General features: G+C 46.9%; 1 protein-coding gene across 11 annotated transcripts in view; it reads right to left on the bottom strand.

The window, feature by feature from the left end:
• Window positions 1–23616, bottom strand: part of tex11 (testis expressed 11) — a 454209-nt gene that overhangs the window by 372426 nt on the left and 58167 nt on the right. For 10 of the 11 annotated variants that reach the window (XR_011593569.1, XR_011593571.1, XR_011593570.1 and 7 more), the window contains exons 7-8: window positions 5674–5793; window positions 4179–4259 (exon numbers count right to left, since the gene is read on the bottom strand). Coding sequence is in view for 8 of the 11 variants with exons in the window: in XM_070882608.1 (XP_070738709.1) it covers window positions 4179–4259; window positions 5674–5793 (201 nt within the window). In the remaining 3 variants the exon portion in view is untranslated. Of the gene's footprint in view, window positions 1–4178; window positions 4260–5673; window positions 5794–6204; window positions 6420–23616 lie in introns of those variants that run through there. The other variant, XM_070882611.1, reaches the window with a different exon arrangement.

Raw genomic sequence — 23616 nt, 5'->3', positions numbered from 1 at the left:
ACTGATTTTTTTTTCCAGAGGAAACAACCACAAGTGGGATAAATTCCATATTCTTCAAGTCTCATAACAATACAAGAAAGCCCAAAGTACAAAAAGTCCATTTGGCTCCATCTGGAATCCAATCATTTCCCATCTCCCACCACTAACAATTTATTGATCGGCTAGCCTCAGGAACTCTAAAGGTCAACTTTTCCAAATGTGCATTCCTGGCGCCTAGAGCAAACATCTAGAAATCACACATCTGCAGCCCATGATTTTTTTGTACATTAAATTGAATATAGACAGGAAACCATATTTAGAAATGTCTCGATATGACGAGCATTCTGTCAGACGCAGAAGATTCAATCCAAGGGCACCATTGTCCGGCCGACCTAGAAATCGGCCGGCAAAAAAAATGAAATGGTGGCCGCGGCAGTGGGCCCTCATCTTTAATGGCCACCGCGCAGCCAAGTCCCACACACAGAAGACAAGGTGCACCAACAGAAAAGGCGGATCAAGGATTTTTACTGCTGAATTTGGCTGGAGGTGCGGGAGATTGGCACTGCACGCTTTAATCATGCACTCGTCGGCCGCCAGAAAAATCCCCGAGCTGAATTTCGCTGGCGGCGGCCATTGGACCGGAAGTCGGCGGCCACTTAACTCCGGCGCTAAGCGGCCTTTTTGGGGAGCAGAATTTCGTCCCGATACATTTACGCACCAAGCCATTTGGAGGGGTCCTTCACAATAACTTCTGTCGGTTTTGTTTTTTTTAAAAGGAAATTTAATTTTCTGGAAGGTGATCAATACCAGAAGGAGAGCAGTAGCAAATGATAGCCAGAACCACTGGGCAAGATAAATGGGGCTTTTTATATTAGCTCTTGTCATATTGATAGATGTAGTAGCCAGCTTGTAAGAGTATTTTTTTTAATTCATTCAAGGGATGCGGGTACCGCTGGCAGGTCAGCATTAATTGCCCATCCCTAATTGCTCTCGAGAAGGTGGTGATGAGCCGCCTTTTTGAATTGCTGCAGTCCGTGTGGTGAAAATAATCCCAGTGCTGTTAGGAATGGAGTTCCAGGATTTTGACCCAGCGACGATGAAGGAACGCCGATATATTTCCAAGTCAGGATGGTGTGTGACTTGGAGGAGAACTTGGAGGGTGTGGTGTTCCCATACGCCTGCTGCCCTTGTCCTTCTAGGTGGCAGCGGTCACGGGTTTGGGAGGTGCTGCCGAAAGAAGTCGTGGCGAGTTTCTGCAGTGCATCTTGTAGATGGTAACACGGCAGCTACGGCGCGCTGGTGGTGGAAAGAGTGAATATTTAAGGTGGTGGATGGGGTGCCAATCAAGTACTGGATGGTGTTGAACTTCCTGAGTGTTGTTGAAGCTGTACTCATCCAGGCAAGTGGAGAGTATTGCATTACACTCCTGACTTGTGCCTTGTAGATAGTGGAAAGGCTTTGAGGAGACAGCAGGCAAATTGCTTGCCACAGAATACCCAGCTACTGACCTACTCTTGGAGTCACAGTATTTACGTGGCTGGTCCAGTTAAGTTTCTGGTCAATGGTGACCTCCCCCCCCCCCCCGTCCAGGGTGTTGGTGGAGGATTCAACGCTGATAATGCCGTTGAATGTCATGGGGCAGTGGTTAGACTCTTGTTGAAGATGGTCATTGCCTGGCATTTGTGTGGCGCAAATGTTACTTGCCAGGTCTGGTACTGAACACTGTGCAATCATCAGCAAACATCCCCACTTCTGACCATATGATGAAGGGAAGATCATTGCTGAAGGAGCTGAAGATATTTGAGCTTAGGACACTGCCCGGAGGAACTCCTGCAGCAATGACCTAGGGCTACAACAAACACAACCATAGAAACATAGAAACATAGAAAATAGGTGCAGGAGTAGGCCATTCGGCCCTTCTAGCCTGCACCGCCATTCAATGAGTTCATGGCTGAACATGCAACTTCAGTACCCCATTCCTGCTTTCTCACCATACCCCTTGATTCCCCGAGTAGTAAGGACTTCATCTAACTCCTTTTAGAATATATTTAGTGAATTGGCCTCAACAACTTTCTGTGGTAGAGAATTCCACAGGTTCACCACTCTCTGGGTGAAGAAATTCCTCCTCATCTCGGTCCTAAATGGCTTACCCCTTATCCTTAGACTGTGTCCCCTGGTTCTGGACTTCCCCAACATTGGGAACATTCTTCCTGCATCTAACCTGTCTAACCCCGTCAGAATTTTAAACGTTTCTATGAGGTCCCCTCTCATTCTTCTGAACTCCAGTGAATACAAGCCCAGTTGATCCAGTCTTTCTTGATAGGTCAGTCCCGCCATCCCGGGAATCAGTCTGGTGAACCTTCGCTGTACTCCCTCAATAGCAAGAATGTCCTTCCTCAGGTTAGGAGACCAAAACTGTACACAATACTCCAGGTGTGGCCTCACCAAGGCCCTGTACAATTGTAGCAACACCTCCCTGCCCTTGTACTCAAATCCCCTCGCTATGAAGGCCAACATGCCATTTGCTTTCTTAACCGCCTGAAGTACCTGCATGCCAACCTTCAATGACTGATGTACCATGACACCCAGGTCTCTTTGCACCTGCCCTTTTCCTAATCTGTCACCATTCAGATAATAGTCTGTCTCTCTGTTTTTACCACCAAAGTGGATAACCTCACATTTATCCACATTATACTTCATCTGCCATGCATTTGCCCACTCACCTAACCTATCCAAGTCGCTCTGCAGCCTCATAGAATCCTCCTTGCAGCTCACACTGCCACCCAACTTAGTGTCATCCGCAAATTTGGAGATACTACATTTAATCCCCTCGTCTAAATCATTAATGTACAGTGTAAACAGCTGGGGCCCCAGCACAGAACCTTGCGGTACCCCACTAGTCACTGCCTGCCATTCTGAAAAGTCCCCATTTACTCCTACTCTTTGCTTCCTGTTTGACAACCAGTTCTCAATCCATGTCAGCACACTACCCCCAATCCCATGTGCTTTAACTTTGCACATTAATCTCTTGTGTGGGACCTTGTCGAAAGCCTTCTGAAAGTCCAAATATACCACATCAACTGGTTCTCCCTTGTCCACTCTACTGGAAACATCCTCAAAAAATTCCAGAAGATTTGTCAAGCATGATTTCCCTTTCACAAATCCATGCTGACTTGGACCTATCATATTACCTCTTTCCAAATGCACTGCGATGACATCCTTAATAATTGATTCCATCATTTTACCCACTACCGATGTCAGGCTGACCGGTCTGTAATTCCCTGTTTTCTCTCTCCCTCCTTTTTTAAAAAGTGGGGTTACATTGGCTACCCTCCACTCCATAGGAACTGATCCAGAGTCAATGGAATGTTGGAAAATGACTGTCAATCCATCTTCCTTTGTGCTAGGTAGTGGTTATTGGATCAGCAGGCAGCAGGTTATTGGTAAGTGCTGCTTGATAGCACTGTCGATGACTCCTTCCATCAATTTGCTGATGATTGGGGCAATAATCGGAAGGATTGAATTTGTTCTGCTTTTTGTGGCCAGGACATACCTGGACAATTTTCCACTTTGCCGGTGTTGTAGCTGTACTAAAACAGCTTGGCTAGAGGCACGTCTAGTTCTGGAGCACAAGTCTTCAGCACTACAGCCGGGATGTTTTTGGGGTCCATAGCCTTTGTTGAATCCAGTGCGCTCAGCCGTTTCTTGATATCACATGTAGTGAATCGAATTGGCTGAAGACTGGCTTCTGTGTAACATTTTGAAGTTACAGGAGCTGCTTCCATCAGTACTCCTTCAGTACTATCAAAGTGTAGAGATTTATAATTCATTTGATAGATTGATGTTGGAATGATCTACAGAAAGATATGTGCATGTAGATTAAATGCTATAATATCTACAAAGTGGCTCGGTGTTTGACACATTACAATATTCCAGAAAATACATGTTTGATTTTGGTTCAGTATCCCACTGTGCACTTAGTAAGCGAAATATAATGTCACTTCATTATGAGCTGAAAAGTGTATGAAAGTTTTCCTTTCAAGTATGTTTAGTTTTGTGTTAGCAGTACAAATGGCTCAACCTTGAATAAAATATTACATCCTGAGGCAAAGCAAACATCACTGAATACCCTATTGCAACAGCACCACAAATGGCATTTTACAGTGACCATAACCAGTATGTTAAACACACTAACAAACCTCTTTAGGCATTCTGAGTAGCATATCTTTACAGCGTTGGATACAAGTCACTGCATTCTTATGATCACACTGAGCCACAGCCTAACAAGAGAGAGAAAAGTCAATAGAATGTATAGACTAAAACAGAATATTGACGACAGTGACATTTTTTTTCTTGATCCACTATACATCATTCAAGATTCTTCCTTCTTCAGCAGAAATTCTTCAGTGCTGGCAAGGCCACTCAGCTGAGAAGATCAATGTATCTGGATCATGTGGGACTATGTGTCATTATAAGTAGTACCCTTGATGACACAACAGAATTGTACTCCTACTACAATAAGCTTCTTGGATATCAACTCTGTTTACTCTGTGCGCTTCAACCATCAGCTCACCCAAGAATTTGCTTCCAATAGCGACAAGTAAACCACTCTGACATTCAAATATCATGTGGCGATAGGTGTTCTATAGACATATCTATCCATACCATATTAAAAAGTCTTGGGATACAATGTGCACTTCATGTACACTTTAATCATATTTCCTGTGTCAAGATTTTTCAGTCATGCCTTATGGGGGCAATTTTCATCTACCTACTGCTCCAATTTGGGAAACCAGTGGTATGGTGGCAGAGATATGGAAATCCAGCAAAAATCAGTTCAGACAGATTCTTACTTGTTTAAGGCTCCACTCAATCTTTGGGTTGGCCTAGGGTAGGTGTCTGAAGCTTTTTCCCAAAGCAGGCAAGAGCTTCATTAATAGATGCAGACAGGGGCAGGCAGGGCTTAAAGGCACCTGGCTGCCAAGTCTGAAGCATGTTGGTGAAAACTGGAGGGAGACAAGGCCTCGGGTAGACCTGCAGGTGCTAGGCCTTTTAAAAGCCCAATACTTAGGATTTTTAAAAGGTGCCTCTTATAGTTTTGTTTTCTTATTTATTGTTTCCAACTGGCATTTAGTCTTTCATGAGCCTTTGTTCCAGATTTATTTTGCCTCAAGTTCCCTTTATTGGCAACCGAGGGTTTGCCACCAGGAATCCTTCAAGCTGACATGTACAAAGGAAAAAGGAACCAAAAGGATGCCAGGCAGATCAGGCTGCCCAAGAGATGCTTTGTGCCCACTCACTCACAGACCAACATCTGCAGAGAGGTAACAAAGCTCACTCTGGCAGATGAAGGCTCCTCTTCCCAATGACTGCTGCACAAGCAGCTGTGCCATGGCACCACTATGAGATATGATTGCCTGTCTAACCCTTATGCTGGAAAGTTCTTCAGAAGCATCATAATTGCATCATGAGATGCTTTGCATGGTATTGCATGAAAGTAGGTATGCCATGGTGATCAGGAGCCATTGTTACTTGTTTGGCCACACTTGCCAAGAAGTTACCAACCATTTCTGTAGGTTTTAGCAAATCCATCTGGGAATGACTATGGTAACAAGTCCTACAGGAAATAGTAACACAATCTGACAGAAAATTAACTCTATGTTCTAAATATAGTAGTTCAAGATGTGCACATACTGATTCTGCCTGATAGGAGTGCAGTTTGAAAAGGTCCTTTTCCACATTATTCTTAAGAGCATTTACATCTGATTGACCATCATATCCAGCAATTAGCTTTGCATACAACATCTCCAAACTCTGTGGGGGGGGGGGGCGGGGGAGGGTGGAAGATGCAGAGTTATAATCTTTCTATCAGGGAATTTAAATTTATCTTAAACACGTGCAATACACAGAATTTTTAACAAGGAGTTCTCACAGTACTGCATCTACAGAAAATTCCTATTCGTATGCATATTTATATACCACTCTTGAATGTCATTTTTACCCAAGCTAGTATATTTCTGCAAGTGACCTTAACCTATAGCCAACAGTAAAACCAATCAGAATCAAATGAAGTCAGGATCAGTGTGGTAAATGAAACCTGAAATATGAGGCAACCACAGTAATTTGCTTGTCAGCTGCACTAAAGGTCGAGACTTTATAAATCAGCACAAGATTACAGAATTGAAACTGGAGAAATTTTAACTTCTCTAGCAGGGAGTCACAGACCTCTGCAGCCTCCTATAACAAGTACTTCTGGGTCAGGCAGCCATTCTTTGCCAGTGGCAGTGAAAGTGACTACATCTATCAACTTTTTTGACTCAGGATCTTTCCATGGTGCTACAGGGGACATTTCTCACATCTCTCAGTCTGCAGTTAATCAATGTGTGAAGCAGATCAACAAAGCCCTCTTGGCCAAGGCCAGTGGTAAGCTTCCCGTTGCATTTCCAGATAGGACAACCCTCCCAATTATGGCATTAGCTTTTCATCTGGAGCAGAGTCAGAAGAATCCTAGATGTAGAAGATAATGAAGAAATAACATGGATATAGGCAGCTGATATTCTCTACAATCTAATCACAAAATATAAAAATTAAATATCTTACTCCTAAAATAAGTTAGAAAAATCTTTACATTGGAGCTGACAACTTATTTTGCACTGGGGTAAATTAGAACTGGAAATTAAATTATTACTCCCAACCACACTTATGTTTCCAATTTCCTTCCCTCCTCTCCAGAAGAAAGTGACTATTTTTGAGATACATTTACAAAGGCACCTGCAACTTTTCAATACCTCACCAAGTGCATATTTTTAATTATTTCTTCCTCTTTTTACAACCAATTTTCTCTCCTGAAGGCTCTAATTCAAAGTTGAGGTACAGTTCAACTTGAAATCAGAGTTCCAGTCACCTCAGTGCCTTGCCAAGAGAAAAAGGAAGCTGCTGGACTCTTTTTAATGAGAACGTGAAGAAAACAGAGCAGCATCAGCACGGGTGCAGCATACAGCACTACCTTTCTACAAGCAACATTCAGTAAAGTCGAGATGAAAAGTTACCTGAACTCTAGAGCAGTGAGAACAGAGGTCATCACAGACAAAAGCCTGCCAGCCATCGTCATAAAATTCTTAAGCTTCAAGTGTGGCTCAGAGTGAGAAACAAAGTTTAAACTTATGACACTTGTAAATAGTAACTGGCTGAGCATATATAATAATGCAACAATGGGTCAAGCAATGCCACCTGACCATCAGAAGTTGATCAGTTTCTGGACTTCAGCAAAGGAACATGGAAGCAATCAGTCTGTAGAACAATGAAAACATGGAAAAATCTCCATGAGTTTTCACATACTGCAAAACAGAACCAAAGCAATGGGTGAGCAATAGTAATGAGTTATTTTTTAGTAACTCGCTCCAAAACAGACCTATTCTATTGTGGTGCAGTTCCACAAGGTCATCATATCATAGGGCCCGAAATTGGTGGACTTACCGTCCGCTGCCGCCGAGTTTTCTCAGCGGTCTCCCTGGATTCTGGGCGCTCTCCCCTCCGAGCGAGTTTAGTGACGTCCTCCCGCCGGCGGGGAGAGAAGACCGCTGGGTACCATCCGCTGGCGTGCGCCGGCATGCAACGCCCACAAGAGTCCTCCTGCCCGCTGCGTTGCCAGTTTGGTCCGGGCAGTCCTCCGCTCCAGCAGGAGAAAAGACTGCCGCGTGGAGGCAGGTCTTACTTCAACGGTAAGTATGAAGACCTGCAAAAAAAGGTTAATCCACTTCTTTTCTTTATTTCTTTTGCAGGGATTTAGGTGGCTGGGGTCCCCTGAGGGATTTCTGATGGGATTCTTTTTGTTTTGAAAATGTTTTATTTTATATACTTTGCCGAGGATTGCATTTGCTGCCCAGAATGGGAGCTGCCACCCGTTGCTGGGCGGTCTTTCCCACATTTTTCCATGAAGCTTCCGCCCAAAGTACCGTCAGGATCTTAAAGGTCCTTTAGACGGTACTTGGGCAGAACTTAGCTTTCACAGGCCCATGGAATGATACAACATAGGAGGCCATTCGGCCCATTTTGACTGTGCCAGCTCTTTGAAAGAACTATCCACTAGTCACATTTTCCTGCCTTTTCCCCATAGACCTACAATGTCTTCACTTTCAACTATTTATCCATCTCCCTTTTGAAAGTATTTCTTAAATCTGCTTCCACCACCCTTTCAGACAGTGCATTCCTGATCATACTCACTCATCTCACCTCTGATTCTTTTGCCAATTACCAACTTCTGCCACTAGAAACAGTTTATCCTTGTTTACTCTTTGCTCTGATCAAACCAATTCATGATTTTGAACGCCTCTATTAAATCTGCCCTTAACCTACTCTGGTCTAAGCAGAACAACCCCAGGTTCTCTCATATCCATACGTAACTAAAGTCCCACAACCCCGGTGCCATTCTGGTAAATTTCCTCTGCGCCCTCTCTAAGGTCTTGATATCCTGTCTAACGTGTGGTGTCCAGAACTGAACACAATACTCTAGCTGAGGCCTAACCAGCACTTTATAAAGGTTTAACACAACTACGGGTTGAACCTTTCCAGTCCGGGACTCTCTGGTCCGGTAACATCCCTGGTCCGGCATCGTTCCTGGCGGGTGTTGCGCCCCACGCTGTGTCCTGGGGCTGGATGATCCTCTTCTCCCCGTTGCCACAGTGTTCCCTCAGAGGTCGGGTCAGCGCGCTATGTCCTGGGGCTGGCTGCTCCTCTTCACCGCGCTGCCTCCGCTGTTCCCTCCTTGGTCTGGTCGGCGCGGAGAGAGAATGAGGAGCGTGGCAGCTGACTGAGGCGCTGAAGCTGGGTCTGAGAAATGCTGCGCAGTAGGCTTCGGCGCAGCGCAGAATGCGGCCGGGTCATTGTCAGCAGCGTTGTCAGCAGTACCCGGTAAGTCTAGGGTACTGCTGACAATGCTAGGGTCGGCGTGAACTCCCGTGGTCCAGAAAATTCTCTGGTCCAGAATCAGTCAGGTCCCAAGGGTGCCAGACTAGAGAGGTACAACTGTACCTTGCTTTTGTACTCTATGCCTCTGTTTAAAAAGCCAAGGATTCCGTATGCTTTTTTTTTAAAAAACAGCATTCTTAACTTGTCCTGCTAACGTCAAAGATATGTGTACATACATCCCCAGGTATCTCTGTTCCTGCACCTCCTTTAAAATTGTACCATTTAGTTTATATCGCCTCTTCTCATTCTTCCCACCAAAATGCATCGCTTCACACTTCTCTGCGTAAAACTACAAAGCCATGTGTCTGCCCATTTCACCAGTCTGTCTATATCCTCCTGAAGTCTGTTACTATCCTCTTCACTGTTAATTACATTTCTGAACTTTGTGTCATCTGCAAACTTTGAAATGGTATACCAAAGTCCAGATCAATAATATACGTCAGGTTCATGGCAGTAAGTTGAGTCTGATGAATCTTTTCAAACAAAAGAAAGAACCATTTTTAAAATGACTCTCTAGCATCAGTCAAGTTGTGTAAAGGTTTGATGAATGGAAAATTACTGATGAAGCATTTTGAGGAATTCTGATATCAACACAAGTGAGAGATATTTAATCCTAGAGTTCTCTTAGCATTAGACTATGGAAGCTCACAAGCTGGACAATATTAAAAGTGATGTATGGTGAACAGGGCTCCATCAGGCTTTTTCAGTAAATAGATATTCTGGTCAGTTTGCTACTTGGAGCTGTGGAAAACCAGCATAAATACCAGCATCTTGTTTGGTCCTCTTTCACAAATGCTCCTGGCTGGTCGGCGGGTTCTCTGGTTGCCATATGCGTGCAATCTATGGCACTCTGCATCTGTGGGAAGCCTGCCAGAGATGCAAACCCCAACGCGCTCTTTGTCTGACTGTCTTCATCACAGGAAAATATTATATATCTGTTGGCCCTGGAGAATAATCCATCGATCACCTGCCTGGTGCATTGGCGTGCTGCCGACTGCGACACCCTCAAAATGTCACATGTCACAGCCGGGAGAGAGCCGAAGTAATGAAATTCATGGCGGTGGTTACTTTAACTGCCACCTGACATGCATTGCGGCCAGGTTCAGAAGTCAGAAGCTCTTCCTCTAGGAGGCTACAGAGATCTGCGACCACCTGTTGTGTCATTCGGATTCTTTTAAAACATAGCTCCGCCAAGAAGTCAAGGAAACTGAGCCTCTGTCTGTACACCGTTGGGTGGGTATGGCCTTGTGCGAGCAGGCGCCCTATGTTGTTTCCTTTTCTGCTACCCACCTGCAGCTCCCTCCTCAACTCGCTTTTATTGCTCGTGCTCCTCTTCTTCTTCCTCCTCCTCCTCCTCCAAAACACTGCAGCAATAGCAGCCCCGATAATGAACTCTCCCTTACCAACTCGAGAGTCCCCAAATCACTCTCTGTAGCCAAGTATTGCAACTAAATTATAGCCCACAATGAAATAACGGAAGCATCTGCAAGTGTAGAAGCTTTCATATAGGAAGTTTAAGCACCTAAATAAACATCCAATCTCGGCCATTTCCTTGGCAACCAGCGGTAAACTGCTACAGTACTTAAATTCAATTTGGGGTCCTTAATGCATCATAGGACCCCTATTTAAATCTGTTGATCATCTCCTACCTCTCCGTAGCTCCACACTCGGATGCACTGACGACCACTGTGAAAATTGCGGCATTGGGTTGGGGGCAGGTCAGGCAATTGTCACCCGCTCCTACCTTTGCCTTGCTGCCTGACTCCTCAAACTCTCCGATCTGAGGGAGCCTTGCTGCAAGGTAAAATTTCTGTTCTTCAGTCAGCCCTCAAAAATGGACACCCTTTTGTTGCATAGAGGAAATTGAGGCGGGAGAATCAGAAATTATCGGGAGTCAGAAATTATCCCGGGCCAAAGGGACCCCGCGCCGGCCCACTTGTATCCCGGGCCGAAGGGAACCCGCACTGGCCCGCTTCTATCCCGGGCCGAAGGGACCTTGCACCGACCTGCGACTTCTATTCGAGGCTCCATGCTGTGAGGAGGAGCACCCCTGGGGACCGAGCCCAGCTCCGCTCAGGAAATACAGCGGGAAACCGGGACGGCCTGGGGAAACAGGAAAGCAAATTCCAGCGGTACCCAACTCCTGACAAAATGTCTAGAACATGAACTCCTCATCACCAACACCCTGTTCCGCCAGAGGGACAAATACAAGGCATCGTGGCAACACCCTCGCTCCAAACACTGGCACCTGCTTGACTATGTCATCATCTGAGTCAGGGATCGCAAGGATGTGCACATCACCCGCGCCATGACAGGAGCTGACGACTGCTGGACGGACCACCGCCTAATCCAATCCATCATCAACATTAACATTGCCCCAAAGCAGAGGGGACAGCAGAAGCAGTTCCGCAAAAAAGTTAATGTCGGGGCACTTAGAGACCCAGCTTAGAGAGCCCTCTACAGCCAGCGCCTCACAGCCAGTCTGGCGTGCCTTGATGACCCCGCGATGCTGAATGCCCACAGCACTTGGTCTGCCCTCCAGGCCTTTATAACCAGTGCCTGTGAAGAGACACTTGGTCACTCAGCCAGAAAACATCAGGTCCGGTTTGATGAAAATGATCAGGAGATCGAAGAACTAATAGATCGCAAGCGCTAAGCATTTCTCAAGCAACAACCCAACACGGAAGCTGCAAAACATTACAGACGGCTCAAGGCTCAGGTCCAACAACAAACCCGGGACCTAAAGAACAGGTGGTGGATGGAGAAGTCACAGGAGATAGAACAACTGGCCAACAGCCACAACATGCAAGGATTCTTCACTGCAGTCAAGGCCACCTACGGTCCAAACTCCCAAGACCCCACCCCACACCTGGCCAAGAACGGGGAAACACTTAAAAAACACCGAGACTGTCAGGGCACGATGGAAGGAGCACTTTGAAGATCTCCTCAATCAAGACTCTGCCTTTGACTCGAGTGTTCTCGACTCCATCCCGCAGGATGCGACCTGCCACCAACCCAGTGAAACTCCAACGTTGCATGAGGTAGGCAAAGCCATAAAACAGCTCAAGAATAACAAGGCTACGGGTGCGGATGGAATCCCTGCTAAGGCGCTAAAGTATGGCGGAGAGGCGCTGTTGGCGTGGATACATGAACTCATCTCTCTCATCTGGAGGGAGGAGAGCAGGCCGGGAGATCTCAGAGATGCAGTGATTGTGACCATTTTTTTTTTAAAGGGGACAAGTCCGACTGCGGCAACTACAGGGGAGTCTCCCTGCCATCAGCCACTGGAAAAGTTGTCGTTAAGAGTTCTCCTCAATCGTGTTCTCCCTGTGGCCGAGGAGCTCCTCCCGGAATTACAGTGCGGATTTTGTCCCCTACGTGGCACAATGGACATGATCTTTGCAGCAGGACAGCTGCAAGAAAAATGCAGGGAGCAGCGCCAGCCCTTATACATGGCCTTTTTCGATCTTACAAAGGCCTTTGGCACTGTCAACCGTGAGGGTCTATGGAGCGTCCTCCTCCGTTTCGGATGCACCCAAAAGTTTGTCAACATCCTTCACCTGCTTCACAATGAAATGCAGGCCGTGATCCTTACCAACGGATCCATTACAGACCCAATTCACGTCCGGACCGGGGTCAAACAGGGCTGCGTAATCGCTCCAACCTCTTCTCAACCTTCCTCACCGCCATGTTCCACCTCACAATCAACAACCTCCCCGCTGGAGTGGAACTAAACTACAGAACCAATGGGAAGCTGTTTAACCTACGCCGCCTCCAAGCCAGGTCCAAGATCACCGCAACCTCTGTCGTTGAGCTGCAGTATGCGAATGACGCCTGCGTCTGCGCACATTCTGAGGCTGAACTCCAGGATATAGTCAATGTATTCACTGAGGCATATGAAAGCATGGACCTTACGCTTAACATCTGTAAGACAAAGGTCCTCCACCAGCCTGCCCCTGCCACACAGCACTGCCCTCCAATCATCAAGATTCACGGCGCAGCCCTCGACAACGTGAACCATTTTCCATAACTCGGGAGCCTCTTATCAACAAAGGCAGACATTGATGCGGAGATTCAACATCACCCCTGTCATGTATTCAACTATGATTGTAACCCATGTATAAGCTGACCTAAGTTGTACACCTTGAGAACATTGACCACAAGGGGCGAACTTGTGGGAGACACTCCTAATCTGGACTTTCAGGTATAAAAGGGGAAGCTCCACCCACCTTCATCACTTGAGGTCTTGGTAATAAAAGTAACTGGTCACAGAGTGACCTTCTCTCAAGTATGGGCCTCGTGTGCATTTATACTTTATAGTAAGGACATATCATTGGCGCCGAAAAACTGGGATTTAAACCACGCGAGCATGGCCACTAGCAGCACAGACGAGAGGTACTGTGTTGGTGATGATTGGGACGACTTTATTGAGAGACTACAGCAAATTTTTGTCACTAAGGAATGGTTGGGACAGGATTCGGCCGACAAACGCAGGGCTCATCTCCTGGCAGTTTGTGGATCCAGAACATACTCCCTGATGAAGGACCTTCTAGTGCCAGAGAAGCCGGTGGACAAGGCTTTCAAAGAGCTCAGTAAGTTGGTCAGGGAACACCTTAAACCGGCGAGCAGCATGCACATGGCGACACACCGGTTTTATACGCACCAGCGGCGAGAAGGGCAAAGCGTTCCAGACTTCGTGGCAGATCTCCGGCGACTGGCGAGCCTATGTAAGTTCCCAGATACATGCAGAGCGGAGATGCTGCGAGACTTTTTTATTGAGGGCATCGGGCACTCTGGGGTTTTCAGGAAACTGATTGAGACCACAAAGACTTGACCTTGGAAGCGGCGGCTCTGATAGCCCAGACATTTATCTCAGAGGAGGAAGAGACCAGAATGATGCATGACAAAAATTTTGGCTCAAATGCGGCAAACGACCAGGGAGTCAACATTGTTAACGCGGCACACAGTTTTCTAGGCAGACAAGGGCAATTGGACATGCTCCAGCATGTAATCGAACCCAAAGGGGGAATTCAACAGAGACAATGGCTAGCTGAACGGTGATTCATGCTATCGCAATGGACAATGCGGCCAGTAATGCGGCCATCAACACCTGTTAATGGTGCGCTTAAGGACAGTTACAGAGACAGTCAGAGACGATCGACTGGTAATGGACCTTTTGTTCCCAACAATGGGGCCTCCAGCTCATGCTGGAGGTGTGGAGGCAAACACCCAGCCAGAGCTTGCAGGTATCAGCAATGTACCTGCAGAAACTGCAACGTCAGTGGTCACTTGACGCGTATGTGCAGGAAGCCTGCAGCCAGGTTGATGTAGGAGGAGGACGGGCCCAATGTAAGCCCTACGAGGCCAAATGAATACTGGGGGAAATCGCTGGAAGCTGAAGTTCAACGAGTTCCTGTGGAGCACATATACAGTTCATATACCAGGACGCCACCAATAATGATGAAAGTGCTCCTCAATTGCATCCCAGTATTAATGGAGCAAGACACGGGGGCCAGTCAGTCCCTAATGAGTATCAAACAGTTTAAAAGGTTATGGGTGTCCAAGACCAGCAGAGCAAAATTATTGCTGATTGACGCACAGCTACGGACATATACAAAGTAAATCATTGGAAAAAAAACAGTAAAAGGGAATATTATTTGAATGGGGAGAAATTACAACATGCTGCGGTGCAGAGGGACCTGGGGGTCCTTGTGCATGAATCTCAAAAAGTTAGTTTGCAGGTACAGCAGGTAATCAGGAAGGCGAATGGAATGTTGGCCTTCATTGCGAGAGGGATGGAATACAAAAGCAGGGAGGTCCTGCTGCAACTGTACAGGGTATTGGTGATGCCGCACCTGGAGTACTGCGTGCAGTTTTGGTCACCTTACTTAAGGAAGGATATACTAGCTTTGGAGGAGGCACAGAGACGATTCACTCGGCTGATTCCGGAGATGAGGGGGTTACCTTATGATGATAGATTGAGTAGACTGGGTCTTTACTCGTTGGAGTTCAGAAGGATAAGGGGTGATCTTATACAAACAATTAAAATCATGAAAGGGATAGACAAGATAGAGGCAGAGAGGTTGTTTCCACTGGTCGGGGAGACGAACTAGGGGGCACAGCCTCAAAATACGGGGGAGCCAATTTAAAACCGAGTTGAGAAGGAATTTCTTCTCCCAGAGGGTTGTGAATCTGTGGAATTCTCTGCCCAGGGAAACAGTTGAGGCTAGCTCATTGAATGTATTCAAATCACAGATAGATAAATTTTTAACCAATAAGGGAATTAAGGGTTATGGGGAGCGGGCGGGTAAGTGGAGCTGAGTCCACGGCCAGATCAGCCATGATCTTTTTGAATGGCGGAGCAGGCTCGAGGGGCTAGATGGCCTACTCCTGTTCCTAATTCTTATGTTCTTATTCCGGTGCGAGGCAGCGCCACGGTAGTCGTGACCCACAAAGATTCGGAGAACAGGTTGCCACTCTGGATTGTCCGGGGGACGGACCCGCATGACTGGGGAGGAGTTGGCTTGCTGTCATGAACTGGAAATGGGGCGATGTCAATGCAACTTCTTCTGTGGAGCGAGTATCATGCTCACAGGTCCTGGACAAATTTGACTCATTATTTCAACCCGGCATCGGCACTTTCATGGGGGCCAGACTGGTGCCGTACGTGATGCGGGAAAAGATAGAATGTGAATTGGATCGCCTGCTGAGGGAAGGCATCATCTCGCCAGTCGAATTCAGTGACTGGGCAAGCCCGATCGTGCCGGTGCTCAAGGTGGATGGGTCGGTCAGGATACGTGGCGATTACAAGGCCATCATTAATCGGGTATCACTCCAAGACCAGTACCCGCTACCGAAAGCGGAGGACCTCTTTGTGACGCGATCCGGTGGCAAACTGTTTTCAAAATTGGACCTGACCTCAGCTTACATGATCCAGGAGCTGGCGAGTGAGTCAAAGAAGCTGACCACCATCACGACACACAAGGGATTGTTTGAGTATAACAGATATCCGTTCGGGATTCGTTCGGCCGCCGCAATCTTTCAGCGAAATATGGAAAGCCTCCTCAAGTCGATTCCAAGGACGGTGGTTTTTCAAGACGACATCCTCATCATGGGTTGTGATACTGAAGAACACCTCCACAACCTGGAGGAGGTGCTGCGCAGACTGGACCGGGTAGGTCTGCGACTGAAAAAGGCGAAGTGCGTCTTCCTAGCTCCAGAGGTAGAATTCCTGGGGATGAGGGTAGCAGCAGACGGGATCAGACCTACTGTGTCCAAAACGGAAGCGATCCAGAGAGCACCCAGACCCCGTAACACGACGGAGCTGCGTTCATTCCTGGGGCATCTGAACTACTTTGGTAACTTTCTTCCCAAATTGAGCACGCTATTAGAGCCGCTCCATGTGCTCCTATGCAAAGGTCGCAATTGGATCTGGGGGGAGAGCCAGGAAAGGGCTTTTGATAGAACACGCAATTTGTTTTGCTCCAACAAACTGCTAACGTTATATGACCCGTGTAAGAAACTTGTTTTAACGTGCGATGCATCGTCCTATGGGGTCGGGGTTGTGTTGCAGCATGTGAATGCCAATGGTCAGTTACAGCCGGTAGCTTATGCCTCCAGAAGTCTGTCCCAGGCAGAAAGGGGCTACGGGATGGTAGAAAAGGAAGCGCTAGCATGTTTATATGCAGTAAAAAAAATGCACCAGTACCTGTTCGGCAGGAAATTTGAGCTGGAGACAGATCACAAACCCCTAACGTCCCTTTTGGCTGACAAGGCCATAAATGCGAATGCATCGGCCCACATACAGAGGTGGGCACTCACGTTAGCCGCCTATGACTACACAATTCGGCACAGACCAGGCACTGAAAACTGCGCCGATGCACTCAGCAGGCTCCCACTAGCCACCACTGAGGGGACAACTGAGCATGATGCTGAGATGGTCATGGCTGTTGAAGATTTCAAAAGCGAAGGCTCACCTGTGACAGCCCATCAGATTAAAGTCTGGACAACTAAAGACCCGCTACTGTCTTTAGTTAAGAAATGTGTCCTGAATGGGGACCGGGGCATGCCCTGAGGAATTTAAACCGTTTCATAGGTGCAAGGATGAACTCTCGATTCAGGCTGATTGCCTACTATGGGGAAACCAAGTAGTCATGCCCCAGATGGGCAGAGAAGTGTTTATCAGAGAACTTCACAATGAGCACCCGGGCATTGTCATGATGAAGGCAATTGCCAGGTCACACGTTTGGTGGCAGGGATAGATGCAGACCTGGAACTTTGTGTTCGCAGGTGCAACACGTGTGCTCAGCTGGGCAACACACTCAGGGAAGCCTCCCTTAGCCCCTGGTCCTGGCCCGCCAAGCCATGGTCACGCATCCATGTGGACTACACAGGTCCTTTCTACAGGCAATATTCGCCGCCCATGGTCTACCGCATGTCTTGGTCAGCGACAATGGCCCGTGCTTCACAAGCACTGAATTCCAGGACTTCATGGCAGGCAATGGAATCAACCATGTCAGAACGGCACTGTTCAAGCCGGCCTCAAACGGCCAGGCGGAACGAGCAGTGCAGATAATCAAACAGGGGATGTTCAGAATCCAAGGGGGTTCCCTACAAAGCCGCTTATCACGCCTCCTGTTGGCCAATAGATCCCGACCACACTCGCTCACAGGGGTTCCACCCGCAGAGCTGCTAATGAAAAGGATGCTCAAAACCAGGTTATCCCTTATACACCCTACTATGAAAGAAATTATTGAGAGCAGGCGTCAGTCACAATGTGACTACCATGACAGGAATGTGAGGGCGCGATGTATTGATGTCCATGATCCTGTTTTTGTCCTTAATTACGCTGCAGGGCCCAAATGGCTTGCAGGCACCGTGATTGCCAAAGAGGGGAATAGGGGTTTGGTAGTTAAACTTACCAATGGACAAATCTGCCGCAAACACGTGGATCAAACTAAAAGGAGGTTCAGCAACCCCATAGAAGAAGCAGAGGAAGAACACGACATAGAGTTTACTCCACCACAGGTGACCAAACACCAAAACCAAGTGGAGGAGAGCCCAGTCACTGTGGGCAGTCCGGACAGGCCTGAGGCACCGCAAACAGCAGACACTCAGGCCAGCGCCCAACAACCGGAGCCCCAACTCAGGCGCTCTACAAGGGAGCGTAAACCACCAGAGAGACTTAACCTGTGGGGGGGAGGTGATGTCATGTATTCAACTATCATTGTAACCCATGTATAAGCTGACCTAAGTTGTACTTCTTGAGAACATTGACTACAAGGGGCGAACTTGTGGGAGACACTCCTAACCTGGACTTTACGGTATAAAAGGGGAAACTCCACCCACCTTCATCACTTGAGGTCTTGGTAATAAAGGTAACTGGTCACAGAGTGACCTTCTCTCAAGTATGGGCCTCGTGTGCATTTATACTGTATAGTAAGGACATATCAGCCTCCAGTGCGCCAGTGCAGCCTTCGGCCGTCTGAGGAAAAGTGTTTGAAGATCAGGCCCTCAAATCTACCACCAAGTTCATGGTCTACAGAGCTGTAGTAATACCCGTCCTCCTGTATGGATCTGAGGCATGGACGATGTATAGAAGGCACCTCAAGTCGCTGGAGGTATATCACCAAAGATGTCTCCGCAAGATCCTGCAAATCCCCTGGGAGGACAGGCGCACCAACATCAGTGTCCTCGTCCAGGCTAACATCCCCAGTATTGAAGCATTGACCACACTCGATCAGCTTCGCTGGGCAGGCCACATAGTTCGCATGCCAGATACGAGACTCTCTAAGCAAATGCTTTATGCGGAGTTCCTTCATAGTAAACGAGCCAAAGGTGGGCAGCGGAAACGTTCAAAGGACACCCTCAAAGCCTCCCTGGTAAAGTGCGACATCATCACTGACAGCTGGGAGACCCTGGCCGAAGACCGCCCGAGGTGGAGAAAGTGCATCCGGAAGGGCAAGCGTGAAGAGGTCAAGCGCAGGCAGCAGAAGGAACGCGCGGAAATCCAGCCCCACCGATCCCTTCCCTCAACGAATATCTGTCCCACCTGTAACAGGGTCTGTGGCTCTCGTATTGGACTGTTCAGCCATCAAAGAACTCACTTTGGGAGTGGAAGCAAGTCTTCCTCAATTCCGAGGGACTGCCTATGATTTCACTTTTAATGGAGGTGGGTCAATGCATGGAGCATGAAATACGGTAATCACACAAGTGCATGCAGGCTTCAATAATGGCCTGCACACTCATGAATGTCACCTTAAATAGGATGAATGATACCCTAGCCTTGGCTTTTCATCACCTCTGCTGATCTGCAGTAAAGTGTTCTCCAGCACATTGCTACCAGGGAAGTGTGGCTGGCCCATGAGAAGGATGATTGTGAATGGGGACATGGAAATGGGGACTTGGCTCAAAGTGCTTCCACTTCTCATCCATTGCCCCCCTATCCCCCTCAGTCAGTATCCGGCATGCTGCCTCGTGTCCCGATGGCTGAGTCTGCCCTTGTACAAGTTGAGCATTCTTTGGCAGGGCCTTCACAGGCTCCAACGTCCAGAGGACGTCGCCAAGAGCAACTCAACAGTCAGAGCAGGGATCTTAGCAGCCTGCCTCTGCCAAAGACAGGGGTTGCACCACATAGAAGCGCTAGGTAAAGGAAGAGTAAAAACGTGTAGCTGCACAAGGGTCTGTTGCACATTATAAATAGACAACAATATTAACATATAATAAATATTATTCCTTTGCACCACTTTCCCATTCTTGGTTGCTGGCTGGCAAGTGGCTTTTTCAATTGTGTGATGATGAATGGGAAGACATGAATTAATGGCAACCAATGGAGGGCTATATAAGGTATGCTTGGTTGTTTGCAGGACTGCTTTGTGTTCGTGGCATGGTTGAGTGTGGAGAAAGAGTGGCAACACTGGCTTTTGCATGTGGTTGTTAGATGGGTGCACTGGTGGAACCGAAGTGAACCTCGCAATAATGAGGGCAACCCGGGCAGCAATGTGCACCGCTGGTGGTGCATTGTCCGCATCATCTTCAGCCTTCACATCTTTCTCCTCCTCGTCTTCCATCTCTTTGGATTCCTGCGAAGAGGTTCTGTGCTTTGCGCCTTGTTCCTCCTGTATAATCTTATGCAAAGCGCAGCACACCAGTACCATTCTGGAGACCCTGGCTAGTGTGTACTGAACAACAGCTCGATCTGTCCAGGCATCTGGAGTGGATCTTCATCGTGCCGATGGCTTGTTCGATGACACATCCGGTGGTGATATGACATTCATTGCATTACTCCTAGGTCTCATTCCTCGGGTTTCTGAGAGGTATCACCAGCCACATTTTAAGTGGGTATCCTTCATCTCCGAGCAGCCAGCCGGAAATTCTGCTTCCAGGTGTTAAGAGATCAGGGCGGATGGACTGCCGCAAGACATAAGTATCATGGCAGCTATCTGAAAATCTTGCACACACCTGCATAAATATCTTTTTATGGTTCCAGACCAGCTGCACGTTGATGGAGTGGAAACCCTTGCAGTTGATGAATACCCCTGGGTGATCTGGGGGTGCCTTAATTGCCACAGTGCTACCATGGATTAATAAAGACATAAGGGAAAAATTGAGAGTAAGCAAATAGGCAAACACTAAATACATGGACAGCAAGGGAGAGAATGACAAGGGAAGAAAGGATTAGAAGAGAAGACAAAAAAACAATTAGGAAGGCAAAGAGGAACTATGACGCTAAATTATCAAGGAACATAAAACAAAATAGTAAAATATTTTACAGGCACATTAATAAAAAAGGAATGTTGGGATGGGAACAGGAATGGACAGGATAAAAATCACAGGCAGTAATAGTGAAATGGCAGAAATATTAAATAATACTTTGCTTCAGAATTTACCAGGGAGACAGATCAGGTGGATATGACATTTAGTACACGAGATTAGAGATTATATACTCACATTTAAAATAAAAAGGAGAAATATTAAATAAACTAATCAAACTCAAAGTGGATAAAACCCCTAGTCCAGATGGATTGCATCCACACATTTTAAAAGTATCTAGAGAAGAGATAGCAGAGGCACTATGACCCATATTTAATAATTAGTTAGAAAAGGGTGTAGTGCCAGAGGACTAGCGAATAACCAACAGTATACAGGTTGAACCTCCCTTATCCGGAACTCCCTTATCCGGAACCACCCCTCGTCCAGAACCATTCCCGACCACCGGGTGGCGTACGTGCAGAACTCCGACATGCACAAATTGAAGTCCTTCCTCACTGCCAACTCCCGCAATCGCTGGCCTGGCCCTGCAATCCGTACCCCTCCCCCCCCCACCCCATGATCTCTCTGCCACACTCCCAGCCCCAAGCCAGCCAGCCCAGATATCCTCTTGCTCAGTACCTGTACCATCCAATTTAACGTGACCACCGCTCGTCCAGAAAAGTCCCTTATCAGGAACAGACCAGGTCCCGAGGGTTCTGGATAAGGGAGGTTCAACCTGTACCTATATTTAAGATGGGAGATAAAACATGTCCAGAGAATTTTAGACCAGTCAACTTAACATCGGTGGCAGGAAAAATAATGGAATCCCTACTAAAGGATAAAATTAAAAACTATCTAGAAACCAAAAATATAATACTGAATAGACAACGTGGATTTCAAAAGGGAAAGTCTTGCTTGGCCAACCTCATTGAATTCTGTGAAGAGGTAGCAGAGAGAGTAGACAAAGGTAATCCAACAGATGTAATTTATCTAGATTTCCAAAAGGTAAAGTGTTATATAAATGACTAAGATCAACAGGTGCAGAGTTAGGGACAAGTCTGGATAGCTAGCTGGCTGCATGACAGAAAGCAGAGAGTAGGGGTAAAGGGTAGCTATGCAGAGTGGCAGAAGGTGGAAAGTACGGTTCCACAAGGAGCAGTGCTGGGACTACTGTTGTTCACAATTTATATTAACGATTTAGACATTGGAATCAAAAACATAATTTCTCAATTTGCAGATGACACCAAATTGGGGGGTGAGGGGGGGGGTAGTGGGGTTGGGGGATAGTCAATACTGAGGAGTACTGCAACAAATTACAAGAAGACATTAATAAAACTTGCAGAATGGGCATATAACTAGCAAATGAATTTCTGAACTGATAAGAGTAAGATATTAAATTATGGTGAGAAAAATTAGGTCACATATTACTTGGAAAATAAGAATCTAAATGGGGTAGAGGAGCAAAGGGATCTGGGAGCACAAATATACAAATCACTAAAAGTAGCGATACAGGATAATAAGGCCATATAAAAACAAACACTAGCATTTATTTCTAGAGGAATAGAATTGAAAAGTAGAGTGTTAGGATAAACTTCTATCGAACCTTGGTTAGACCACACTTGGGAGTACAGGCTGAACCTCCCTTATCCGGGACTTCCTTATCCGGCACCACACCTCGTCCGGCACTATTCCCGGCCGCTCCGACATGAACAAATTGAAGTCCTTCCTCGCTGCCGACTCCCGCAATCGTGGGCCTGACCCCGCGATCCACCGCCACCCATCCGCCACGATCTCTCTGCTGCACTCCCAGCCCCAAGCCAAGCAGCCCCGATATCCCCTTGCTCAGTACCTGTACCATCCAATTTAATGTGACCTCTCCTCGTCCGGCAAAATCCCTTATCCGGCACAGGTCAAGTCCCGAGGGTGCCAGATAAGAGAGATTCAACCTGTACTGTGTACAGTTCTGGCCGCTGTATTATAAAAAGGATATAGAGGCATTAGAGAGGGTGCAAAGAAGATTTACAAGGATGACACCAGAAATGCGAGGTTATATCCATCAGGAAAGGATGAACAGGCTGGGTTTCTTTTATCTTGAAAAAAGGCTGTGGGGTGACCTAATAGAGGTTTTTAAAATTATGATAGGTTTGGATAGAGTAGACACAGAGAGTGTGTTTTCACTTGTGAGGAAGAACGAAACTAGAGGCCATTAAACAGGGAATTCAGAAGAATCCTGTTTACCCAGAGAGTGGTGAGACTGTGGAATTAGCAACCAGAGAGAGTGGTTGAGGCAAATAGTATAGATGCATTAAAGGGAGATTAGATAAGCATATAAAGGAGAAGGGAATAGAGGCTTATGCTCATGGTGTTAAGAGGAGGAAGGATAGGAAGCTCGAGTGGAGCTTAAACGCTGGCACGGACTGGTTGGGCCGAATGGCCTGTTTCTGTGCTGTATATTCCATGCAATTCTTTGCATCATATATGATGCTCAGAGGTCAATATTGTGACCACTCTGATACCACAATCAATGGATTGCTGCCTAAATCCAGTGGACGATCAAAGAAGTGAGAATTTGGGCTAGAACCTCCACTTTTTTTGCATGCTTAATGCCCACTTAACGCCTATTTTACTGCTGAAATGACGTATAATACCCATATATCGCCCATTTAGCCACAAAATGGAAACTGACGGGCATTTTTTGGAAACTTATCGGCGAGCGTTACTTTCCCCATGTGCTTAACATCGGGAAAAAATAATACTTTTTTGGGCGGAATCATCAGAATGGGCGAAATCAACAGCCATAATATCGCCCAGCGTTAATTTCCGCACAGAATTAAAGCCGAGATTCAATACCACCCACCCACTTTTTTTTGTCATAAAGAACATATTTACCGAAACTAGCAGCCGTGAGATCACCCATCG

The sequence above is a fragment of the Pristiophorus japonicus genome, chromosome 6 (genome assembly GCF_044704955.1).
Source record: "Pristiophorus japonicus isolate sPriJap1 chromosome 6, sPriJap1.hap1, whole genome shotgun sequence".
Taxonomy (NCBI): domain Eukaryota; kingdom Metazoa; phylum Chordata; class Chondrichthyes; family Pristiophoridae; genus Pristiophorus; species Pristiophorus japonicus.
Note: the sequence above shows the minus strand (reverse complement) of the source record. Positions and strands in the feature narration are given on the sequence as shown.